The sequence below is a fragment of the Coturnix japonica genome, chromosome 1 (assembly GCF_054131305.1).
Source record: "Coturnix japonica strain WE chromosome 1, WE-NBRP24, whole genome shotgun sequence".
NCBI classification, from domain to species: domain Eukaryota; kingdom Metazoa; phylum Chordata; class Aves; order Galliformes; family Phasianidae; genus Coturnix; species Coturnix japonica.
The window spans coordinates 92,369,261-92,381,588 of record NC_140663.1 but is presented as its reverse complement, the minus strand read 5'-3'; the positions used below and the strand labels follow the sequence as shown (position 1 = coordinate 92,381,588).

At 33.4% G+C, this 12,328-nt stretch overlaps 1 protein-coding gene across 3 annotated transcripts in view; it reads right to left on the bottom strand.

Moving 5' to 3' along the window:
• The window catches only part of NCAM2 (neural cell adhesion molecule 2), a 240,044-nt gene that overhangs the window by 57,910 nt on the left and 169,806 nt on the right, over positions 1–12,328 (bottom strand). For all 3 annotated transcript variants that reach the window (XM_085547739.1, XM_015880697.3, XM_085547731.1), the window contains 3 exons: positions 10,322–10,509; positions 9,693–9,789; positions 1,373–1,546 (listed from right to left, as the gene is read on the bottom strand). In XM_085547739.1, the coding sequence (XP_085403865.1) occupies positions 1,373–1,546; positions 9,693–9,789; positions 10,322–10,509 (459 nt within the window). The remainder of the gene's footprint in view (positions 1–1,372; positions 1,547–9,692; positions 9,790–10,321; positions 10,510–12,328) is intronic.

Below are 12,328 nucleotides of genomic sequence, written 5' to 3'. Positions count from 1 at the left end.
TTGAATACATTTTGAAACATAATCTTAAAAGAGGCACAGTAATATCATCATCATATCATAGTATCATAGTCTCGTGCAGGTTGGAAGGGACCTTAGAGATCATCGAGTCCAACCCCTGGGATTCGAGCCTCTGTGTAGCAGAGCGGCACTTCTACCACTTGCGCCACAGGGGGGATTCGAACCCCGGACCCCAGTGTTGCAAGGCGGCATTCCTACCACTGTGCCATCGGGGCACACTATTAATATCTATTAATGTGTATGCCTTGTCATTAGAGGAAACTTACTGTCCTTTTGGCCTTCTAGTACTGAAAAGACGCACAATATAATGAGCTAAAATGAATGCTACCATTATTTACAGAGCTACATTTATACTCATAGTTACCAAACATAGTGAAGAAAAGACAAAAAGTCATTAATTGAATATTTGTAAATTACATGTATGTTTCTTTGGAACAATTCTACTTTTTTAGTTGGATCATACTGTACTTAGTGCAGAGATTTTGTGTGTGGTGGATGTGATGTGATGACACATTAGATCATTTGACACAGTTGTTGTCCCCTCAGTGCAGTGATAGCTCGAAAACAATTCACCTCCTCCTGTATGAATCAGAAGTCTGTTGGGACTGCTTTGACTTGCACTATCAGCTGAAAATGCCAAAGAGTAAATTGAAGATGGAAGGCATTTCTGATCTGTTAAGACCTTGTTAATATTACTCTGTCGAAATACCCTGACTGCGCTTGTACTTAAAAGAACTCCTGTATGCTTACACTGTTTTCTGCTTTTAAAGATATGCAAAAAAAGGCACAGACCCAGCAGTTAACTGGACCAATTTTTAGCATTCCCACCAGTATAATAGTCAATAAATGTAACATCAAGCAAATGCATTTATGCATCACTTACTGAATAGTACTTTTTAGATGCTTTTGAAACAGATATAATGAATACTGACAGGCACGTACAAAGGTTATCAAGTAGCTCAAAATCATTAATTAAAATAGGATAAAACATCACAAAATAGCTTACTTAACATTTTAATTTAATTTTGTATGTAATACGCATTGTCAAACTAACTCCTCTGTGATTTCTACAGTCTTTGAAATCTATAGCTTCACAAATATTATTTGTCTCTATTTGAAAACACAGTGAAAAAATGGGGAATAATAATAAATTTGTTCATCTAAGTTATGTAAAATTAAAAATTGATAATTGATCAAAGCAAGATTTCTAGTTGGTGCAAAAAGGTCTGACTACCCCATATTAAGTGGAGATACAGCTAAGACTGATGGAGGAATCAAGAATCAATTAACACACATTTGAATTCTCTTCCCTTGATATTCTATCAATACTTCCATTCATTTTTCATAAACTTACTTTGAACGCCATGGGAGCGGACAATCTTCCAGGTTTCTGAGGCTACCTCTTTTACATCGACTTGGTAGTGATGAATGGGCACACCTCCATGTGAATCAGGCTTAATGAATGAAACCTTGGCAGTGGTTTGTGACAACTCTAAGACTCGTACTCCATAAGGATTCGATGGCACATCTAGAAAAATACAAACATCAATTTAATGATCAGTAGCAACTAGACAGATCTAAACTAACAGCTGATAATCAACCCCAAGAAGTCTGCTTAGTATGTTGAAGGGTGAAAAAATATTGAATGTGATGAAATAATGTTCAGTTCAGGTAAACAAATTAAGCTTTATAAAACAAAGCTGCAAGACAGATACATTTATTTTCTTGTATGGTAAGGATATGTAAAAATATTTTCCATTTGTGTGTGCCTTTTATAATATAATCTTTTAAACAGTTAACTTTGTCATGGCCAATAGTTCATTTGATAAATGATTACGTGAAGGAGAATAACACACTGAAATGGCAGCTAAACAGATCACCCAGAGTCTGAATTTTTCTAAATGAGATTATGACAAGAAACTGCAGAGATCACTTGGCCATTTTTCTGAAACTGAACTACAGCTAAAAACATAAGTTTTTCTCATATTTGATAGACTGGATTCCAAGATACTATCTAGGAATACTAGAGGAAGGTTTCTCTTTTCAGTTTTAAAAATACTTTTCATAATAGCTTGCTAGAAACACATTTTCTCTGGTCAAAAGCAAGTGCACAGCTCTTAAAATATAAAAGAACTAGAAAAATAAAGTAGTAGTCTGTAGTGTTGAAACACTAGGCATGAAGTGAAGGTGAAAATCAACCTTATTGTCAGTGCATCTTCAAAAATGTAAACATTATTTCACTCTTAATGTTTGTCCAAAATACTACAGAGAATACAGAAAAGTAACTTTTTAAATTGTTCTAGGTTTTAAAGCATTACAATTACCAAAAATAGTATTGCAAATGCTAGGACGGATTTCAGTTTTGTAGACAGAGGAACAAGAATTTGAAACACGAGTACTCTGTTCTGATACATTTCACTATTACTTGCATATCTAATTACAGATGTGGAATCTTCTTTGTTTTTCTGGTATCAAAGATACGTTCTAAAGACAAGCAAGGGCTTGAACCTAAGCTGATCATCAGGTCACTGGGTATTCAACCATTTACATAAAACATACATGTCTTTATTCAAGGGCTGTCAGGCAGTTGGGAATAAAAAGAATTAATCTGAAATTCAGCCAATGGCAGTACCAAAATGAAAATGAGCCAAAAATGTTTATAACATACTAAAGAACGGGCCTTATAATATATTCATCCATGAATTCTCATTAAACGGACACTTGGCAAAGACACTCTATAGGGGTGGATTTATCAATCATCTTAACAGTCAAGCATCTATATTATCCAGGAAATATTCTGTAACACTTGCAGAGCTGAGTGCCTGAATCATACCTCTGCCCATTCCTACAATTAAAGTTCCTGAAAATAGGTCTCCTGAAACTTCCAGTGCTTGATGCTTGTTTTGTTAAAAACAGCATAGTTTTATTTACATGTACACAACTAAATACTTCCATGAAATTTAAGATTTGGGCAGAATACAAATCTCGAGGGATTCAAACTCCCAAACACTTCCATATTCTAGGAAACTTTCCTATCACCCAGATACACGATGGTGCGGGAAAAGTCCAACCGTCATATGGAAGCTGTATTATTGTGCATAAGGGAATTCAAAATTCACAGTCACAAAGGGCATAGCAGAATGTAACAGTATTCTATGCAAAGAGGAGAACAGTTAACTGTTTTTTTGGTTTTTTTTTTTCCTAATGAGTTGTTTTGCTTAGATAATCAAGACATCCACAATTTAAACTCAAATTGATCAAAAGTTTGTTTTTTAAGAAAAAGAAAGCATATTAAAAAAAAAAACAACACTTTTTTTTTTTTTTTTTCCTGTGATCACTCAGGACAATGCGCTATGTGAGCTGCTTGATGAATAAGCACTGATCTCAAATTCAGAGGACAAGGATTAATACTAGACTGTGACTCCTCTCCTCCAGATGCATTAGTATGTGTGTTAAGCAGTCCAGTAGAGCAAAATGAAGCAACACAGTACTGTATGAGAGATACAGATATCAACCATGTGGGAAGACAAATGTGGCTCTCCAATAAAGAAGATGAATGGCCTTAACATTTAATTATGAGCTAGAAGCTGCTATGGATACCCATACTGTTATGAATAGCTCCTAAAAAAATGTATTTCCTTTTCTGTTGTTAAAAGAACTGAAAATGGAAACAAATTACTTTTATAAGGTTGAGCAAATATTTAATTTCACTGAGATTAGTTTCATGTTATTTTTTGTATGCTCTTTTTATGAGTCAATTCACTGTTATTTCAGTTTGAATCAAAACAATTTTTTGGTCAATGGTGTGAATCAAACAAACTTTATTTATATACCCACTCTGCTTGAATTTCAACATGTTAAGGAAATCTCTTTTCCCAGCATTTATGCCTGCATATGATTAAATATCCAAAATATGGCATTGGGAAACAGACATCCTTAAAGAGCCTTTATGTTCCCCGATGCAGATTCAAATATGATTTATGCTATATGAATATACTGTTCAATTTAGAATAAATGAAGCTCCAGTGAAAATCTAGTAAATATTTGACACAATATAATTAGCATAATGCAATATGTTTAAAACTCATTGTGAAATTTATCCACAACTCCATTTCAGATATGCATTCCATAATCCAAGTTACCCACATATGTGTTGGTAACATTCATGTGATTTTCAGAGTTGAACTGTATCAGCATCTTATTTTAAGAAAAGGATCACTGGAAGAAAACAGAAAAGGAGACACATTCCTAGCTAAAGTAGTCAACAAGCAATCACAACTCTGTTGGGATAGAATGAAATACCTACTGTCTCCTTCAAATTATGTCCAATTGCAGCTTTTTCCCAAAGAAGTTCATGATGCAAAGTAAACAGCCCTCTGTTCCTGATCTACTTCAGCATTTGAGATGTGTGTCCCATCAGCTGAAATTATTTGGAGCACTGCCATGATACTGTTTTACAATTGTAGGGCTCTGTCTCAATGATTAGCACAAGTAAAGAATAATCTGCAAGACTGTAATGCTTTAGTCTACACGTGGAGGGGCAGAACAGCTGTTCTTTTTCGCCTTAAAACCAAACTAATGAATATTTTAAGAGTTTAGCTATGGACGGTGATCAGTTTTTTATATTCTAAGCTCTATATAAGCTCTAGTAGAAAATATACAGCAGAAAACTCATGCATGATGTTAAAGTATTAATTAATAAAATAAAATAAAAAAAGACTCTAAGTGCAAAGTTTAGTACATTTTGTATTCAGTGCATAAAGCAGGTTAGTACAAATGAGCTTTGTGATCCATTGGCCTAAATTAAGGCTTAGTTCCAAGGATAGTAGTGCTGATGATAAATAATACACATACAATTATGAGTATGCCTTTATCTCCACAGTCATGCAAATACTATTTCAAGTCTATTATGGTTTATCCAACACATTTAATGAATGACCAAATCTTTTTCATTGAATATATATATACTTTCAAGCTATTTCTTTGATAGTTTTACAGAAGAAAATAATTTCTCATCTGAGAGTTTGACAGTTAAAATGGAGAAAAGAAGTGATGGTGTGGGAGTAAGTTGTGGAAGTAGGTTGTGAGTTCAAAGAATTATCTTCCAGTTAGTTCTTGTCTCCTTATCTCCTGTCAAAATGTTCCTACTACATATAGTTCTGCAGCTTACAGTTCTGTAACTCAGAGAAAGTAATTACATCTAAATGCTGAATGTAAGTAGTATCAGGACCACAGCAGGAAAAGAGATGGGAGTACTGCCTTGATGCCTTTCATTGGTGACAGCTACAACAGATTCATTTAATCAAATTGTTGAGAGTTCTTGAAAATAAGGAATGGATTAGGAACCTGGGCCACAGCTAGCAAATAAATACATAAATAGTGAATAAAAATAAAACACATGCACACAAAGCAAAAAAAAAAAAAAAAAAAAAAAATAGAAAAGAAAAGAAAAAAAAGAAAAAAAACATCCACCAAGTTGCTTATTAACTGTTTCACTCACATGCTTATTGAAACAATTACGGTTCTTTTTCTAGTGGAAATACCTCAGTTGATGCTACTACAGAAGACGTGCATGACAAATTTTAGGACTGCAATCTGCATTTGAGATCTGTCTATATTTTATGAAAATAAATAAATAAATGGGCTTTAGCCAGCAGCAAGGTACAATTTATAAAATAATAAAAATAAAAAAAATCAGAAAGCACTGCTTTAGCACAGAACATCTTTTTTCTTATGTTACTTTCCAGGGAAAATAAAGTTCTACTTCATTGATTTTATCTTGCCTGCATGAAAAGAGAAATATATGGAGAAACGAGAAGCAACATCCATTAAACAGACCCAAAGTGCCAGCATCAAAAATTCAGAGAAGTAAACTGTTAAATCTGATGCTGTATTTTTTGTCACTTATGGGTCAACCTTATCATATCTTGAACAGGAACTGATTCCAAAACAAACAAACAAACAAACAAGTTAAAGGACTTCTGTGAAGTTCATTTATTGTCCTTCCCATGCATATGACATAATAATACTGAGATCGCGATAGAAATGAAATATGCTTTACTTGTTATAAAATCTCCCTAAACACTGATAATTCACATTAACTAGGACTAAACTATATCTGGGTAAATCTGAGAATATCTGTGCTCACCTCAGGCTTTGAAAGCCATTGGGACAATCTGTCATGCTCACCTGGCTTGTCATAGACTAAGCCTGTCATGGAGGAAAAAAAAAAAAAAAAAAAAAGAGTATAAGTAGATTTCTAAAATAAAAGTTGTGGATGTGATGGGAGGTAATTCATTTGCAGTGGCAAGAAATGGAAAAGACTGTGGTTCTTTTTGTATTTTGTACTTACTAACAAAGACATTTAAATGCTTAAGCAATAAGAAAAAGAGTGTGTCAGTCACTCTTTTGGAGCTGATCACCACCACTCAGGTTCTGACCACACCTAAACAGGTCTTCAATAAGCACAAAAGATTCTCAGCACTTTGTAAATAATGGTCAGAACCTTTCAGTGTGAAGCCTTGAACTACATACAGTTCAACTGTTGTGAAAGATTTAAATGACAATATCTGAAGTATGGGCTAATTTAGTAGCTTTGTATAATTACAGTGAAAAGGTATAGTTCTTCTCTCACACAAAGTGGCATAGCGGCAGGTATAAATTGTGTCAATAATAAGCCTAAATCCTTGAGGATGGGAAAAGAAATAAAGATAACAGCATTGAGCCATATGATCGCTTTTCAGCCAGTATTAAATTAAAAAACAAGAACAAAAAAAGCAGTTTGAATCTGCTGAAGACCAACTAAAGCAGAAAAATGGAACATTCAGCAAGTCATTCAAACAGAATTTTAAAAGAAAACAATTTCGTAAAATAATCATTATTTGTAAAATTTGATGTAGCAGGATACTTTGCTTAATAGTATTTTCCACGTGGAAATAGTATTTATTTTTTTCTTGACAGATCCATTGTGAAAGTACATACCACCTTAGCATTAGTACTTACAATCAAAGCCAATGAAAATTCGTGCTGCATTTAAATGCATGAAAATTTTTATAGGCTTTTTAACACGTGAAATATCAGTCATTAAGATTTCCTAATTTACTGGAGTAAAAAAAAAAAATACGTAGGAAAACAAGGAGGAAAGCTATATTCAGCATTTTATTCCTGTAGTGACTATGATGGATTTATCTTCTGTCTTCCTGGCTATTTTGTATTTCTGTTGATCCGAGCTTAAAAAATAAACAAACTACGTTTTTTATTTTCTGTCTTTCTCTCCCCTCCCCCCTGAAAAAGTGTATTTAGGAACAAATGCTAACAATGTCAATCTTTCAGGACTGTGAATGATATAGATTATACTACTGTAAGTACTACCTGGAATACTGGAATCCTGAAACCCTCAAACGTCACACAAATATTACACCAACATGGTATATTAAGGGTATATGTTCTGTCATGGTTTTGTAATTTTTGCTATTGGTATTCCCCACCGTAACATCATGTGGAGCACAGAGAAGAAGAACTACACATCACGGAGGACCTCACTGTCAGAGAGGGAAATACCTCATGGAAGTGACGCTCGCTCTCTCTCTCACTGCCTGGCAGTGGGTGTGGGTGTGATTACAAGCTGTACACCTTCCATTTGAAAGTAGGCTTCTCGATTTTTGGAAAACTCTCTCTCTTATTTGACTTGATCTATTAGCCTCAATTTCAATTAGTTTTGTATTATATTGTGTTATCTTGCATTCCGATATCACAGTTAGTAAAATAAGTTTTTCTCCTTCAAATGTTACTGCTCTGTTTGTTTCCCTGAGCCCAGCTCCCATCTCCCTACTCCATCCCCTTTTCCCTTCCCATTTTTCAGGCTGGGGGGGCCCACAGGTCAACTGACCCACAGTCAAGGACATAGATTGATCTAGATAACTCTGTGACAGTTCAAACTAATTTCTACAAAATATGAGTTTATTCTATTTCCTATTTCATTTTATATTATAGAATGTTCATATATAGTTAATGCTTAGTTAGCATTATTTATCTGTTAGTTTCACTAAATATGTATTAATTTACCTCTGTTAATAACTTCAACAAATAAATCTTTTCTCATGCACACATATATGCAAAAAAGATTTTGAGTATGGATTAGATTGTGACTGTCCTTAAATTAGAGAGAGCTTTGTGTGGCAGAATATAAATAATTTATGTATAAAACTAGAATTTAGTTGAGACAAAGGATTTTTACATACAGGAAGTGTTAATATATTTTCATTAGTAAAATGAAGCTATCAAATGATCAGATCTGTAATAGAGTAACTAAAAAAATGTTCTCAAAAGAAGGAGAATGGCTCTCCTGGATGACACAAATCTTGCCACGGCAAAATTTGCTGTTTCTTAAGAGAAAAACAGTATTTCCCTGTTTAAGGAAGCTCGGGCATTTTGACCATCAAATGACAAAAAGAATGTAGTCTTCATGGTAAATGATGTGCTAGTAACGATTTCCTTGGAGATAATGGAAATAAATTTCAAAGCCCTTATTTCTTACATCTAAGAAATTGTAAACAACTATTTTTTATAACACTTAAGATACTAGAAGAAAATAATTATTCTACTGATCAGTATTAAAAAAAAAAATGAAAATACCAGGTATTGTAAGAGAGGCTCCTTACAATTAGACATGCACATTTCAGCAATGCACCCTGAACAGTCCTGCTAGAATTTATTTTCTTATTTCAGAAAATATAACTAGAAGTTACTACTGAAACAATACAGATTGTAAAAAATACAGGAGTCCAATAAAATGAAACAAACAAACAAAAACAAACAAATAAAAACAAAACAAACATCAAACAAAAAAACACACAAGACTGGAAATGCTCTAATCCTTATTTCTACTTCTAACCTTTAAATGTAAGCAAAGTAGTATGACCTTAAAGTTCCATGAAGAAAATGAATGATAACAGCGCATCACAAGGGATATAAAGTATTCAGTTCGGTTGAACTTCTGTTACTGTAAACTACATTGTAACTCCATAGATTCATTAAAACTGGAACAATTTGCACCACCTAAGAATGTAGATCAACATTTTGGGAGACCTCAAAGCTTGCTGAACAAGCATTGGTCCATATCACAACAAAATGACACTGAAAGAAAAGCTAAGAAGCTCTCATTTACTCTCAGTTAACAGTTAATTCTGCCAAAAAACAAATATTCAATAATATTTTTGTATTTCTCTAAACAACGATAGACCGAAAAATATTCAGAAATTCTCTAACTGGTTCTAGAATATTTCTGAGCTTAAATTAATCCAATCTCGAATTCTAGGTCAAATTCTGCTTTTAAATAATGAGAAGTGCAAATGACAGTAAGTCTTTGCTGAAGTTTTTTGACATCCTTGACTTCTCAAGAAAATACAGAGAAGAAAAAGGGAAAAAATCTTTCCTAACCCATTCTTGCTTTTACTAGAATTTTTCTTCAATTTTCAGAGGGGCTTAATATTCAGTCTAAAGAAAATTCATATTCTGAGGGAATCTGGATTATTTTACACTTTAATGTTGCTCTAGTTTCAGAGGATTAAAATTAACTGCAAGCATTCTATTGGAATAAAGTAAACTAAGAAAAGTCTGAAGTGTATTGTGATGGAAGAAATGTTTTAATAAACTTAGAAACAGTTTTAACTTACCAGCTTGACCGAGTGTGTACTCCTGATATCTTGTTCCTATTCTGTTTGTAGCTGTACAGTTATACTGTCCAAAATCACTGTCAGATGTAGGAGCAATCTTTAAAATGAATACAATATGTAACTATCACTTTTTAATCAAGTAAATTTCTTTGAAAAAATCAGAAATGCAAACATGTTCTGTTTAACTAACATTCAGATTTATTCTTACTTCAGCCCTAAATGCACCAAATCAACTGCAGTCTTTCATCACTTCACTTTCCTCCTCAGTTGTGACTGAAGCTACATATACAGTTTTTTATATGACAAGCACCTTCCATTTAGTCACTTAATTTTTAAATTTGCCCCTGATGGTTTAATCTTTTACTTGTGCTTTTATTTACTTGCCATGAATGCAAATTACATTAATTGCTGGCGGAAACCTAAATATAAGCTATGTAAATAAGGTTTATTTCCTAGCTGTTCACAAGAAATGTGTAGACAAATCAGTTCACCACTTTTTTGTTTTGAAGAGCTTTACTTATTAGATCATAAAACTTATCTTTACGCATTGCAATACTTGTGATGATGCCACACTGAAGAACAAATTAATTAATTATTTGCACTGCACTGATTTCCATTTTAAGCCTTACCTCTAGAATCAGCTTTCTTCCTGCACTGTAGGTCTTCAGATGTGTTGTATTTTTTACTGGTAGAACTAATTTTCCTCTTCTCCACTGAACCGAGGCAGATGGGTTTGCTAGCACTTCACATGTTATATTGATGGGATTGCCTTCCCAAGAGAAATATATAGTTTGATTCGACAGAAATGTTGGAGCATCTGTAAAAAAAAAAGAAGTCATACAGAAATACGTTAACTGTTTCAGTAATACAAGCTGTATAAACCTATTGAAGCATTAACGTTTTAGAAAGTTTAATTGAATTCTTAATTTATTACTAACCATGAAAACAGCAGTATACAATCTTGAGTTTCTAGAGACCTAATTTTCATATGCTTCTCGTCTTCTGAAATTGTTTCAGATGAAAATTCTCAGGAAGAGAAGACCTATCAATTATTTTTAATATTAGGCAACATCAGTCTCCTGAAAGATGTGTTTCAGAAATGGCTAAGATTATTTCTTCCCAAGGATGAGAAACTCTTCAGAAAGACCCTTGTTTGACAAATGTGATTAGACTATGAAACTTATATAAGGTGTTTATAGATTTTATAGTGTCCACTTTTGCCATGGGGAAATTACATTCACAATGAATGTTCATAGATATCTAATAGCTTCATCAATTTCCCATTGGAATTAACATAGACCTTATGAAATCCTTCTATGGAAATATGCTTAGGGATGTGAATAAACCTAGAAGAAAAAGATAAAAAAAAAGAATATCTAAAATATTGCAATGTATCCTACCAATTTCAGGTAAAACACTGTACATACTATTTCTGTTTAAGATGATCTTTGTACCAGTTGATTGATAAAAGTTACAGAAAAAAAAAAGAAGGTGCATCTTCCTTGCAAATTTGGCTGTAAATGGCTACATCAAACATGTAGCTAAACAGTGAATCAAATACAGACAAAATGTCTGGTTTGTGAACTAATTATAATTTTGGGATCATAGTGCCTGCATTGACAAGGCTTTTTCACTCTTTACAGTTTACTGGAGACCCTGATGGCCTTCATGAAATGAAAGGGAGGGAGCAGTTCTTTCCTTCCTCTTCTGCCCGCCTTGAGTAAAACTGTATTTTTGTCTACTGAATATTTTGAAGTATGTTTTTCATTTTAATCCTACTCATTATATTTTAAGATTATTAAGTATTCTTTGTATTACTGAAAGAGAGGGAAACTAACACAATTCTTGAGGATAATTATCAATTATAATGGGTGTCACGGCATCTCTTTTTAATACTCGAAATATTTATGTATATACTTATTTAAATAAAGAAATCTTAAGTGCTTACTGTTGTATGCCAGGAAGCTCTGCTTTAGTCTTTAAAATTAGTTTAAATTTAGGCTAGAAAATCTCTAGCAGTCTAACGAAGGCCAGAACAGAGCATATTTAACTGAATTGTAAAATTTAGCTTTGGAAATGGTGTAAAACTACTTTCTTCATTCTGTAGAACATGATTTCAGCTTCCTTTTGAGTTTGCCTTTCTGCAAAACTAACTTTTTAGTGTTTTTATGCTTCTGGTGCATGTATACTTACAGACTTTTACAAGAGAACTGTCATTGGTTCTATGTACAAATCAAGTCTGCTACACTGATCATCATAATCAACATTCTTTGAGTACACAAAATATGTTTTCCTATGGCTTTATTTATAAGACACAAGAGCTCATCCTTCTTTTCCAAGTATTATAGCAAGAAATTCCACTGCCCTTTGATTTTAATAGACCTTTAAGCATCTACTTCAGCATCTAAACATCATGTAAAGAATGGACTACTAAAGAGACTTCTGGATGTGACATTTCAAAACACAGGACCTCTCTGAAAATAAAAAAAAACAACAAAACTTTGCATATGCCTGTTCTATGCTTAAGAATGGAATGCTGGAATATCAAAAGTCCAGCTCCTGGTTTTTCCTCTAGGAAGCAATTAAGCAATGGAAGTCACTTGAAGGAAAGCTTCATAAACTGATTTGTGCCTGGC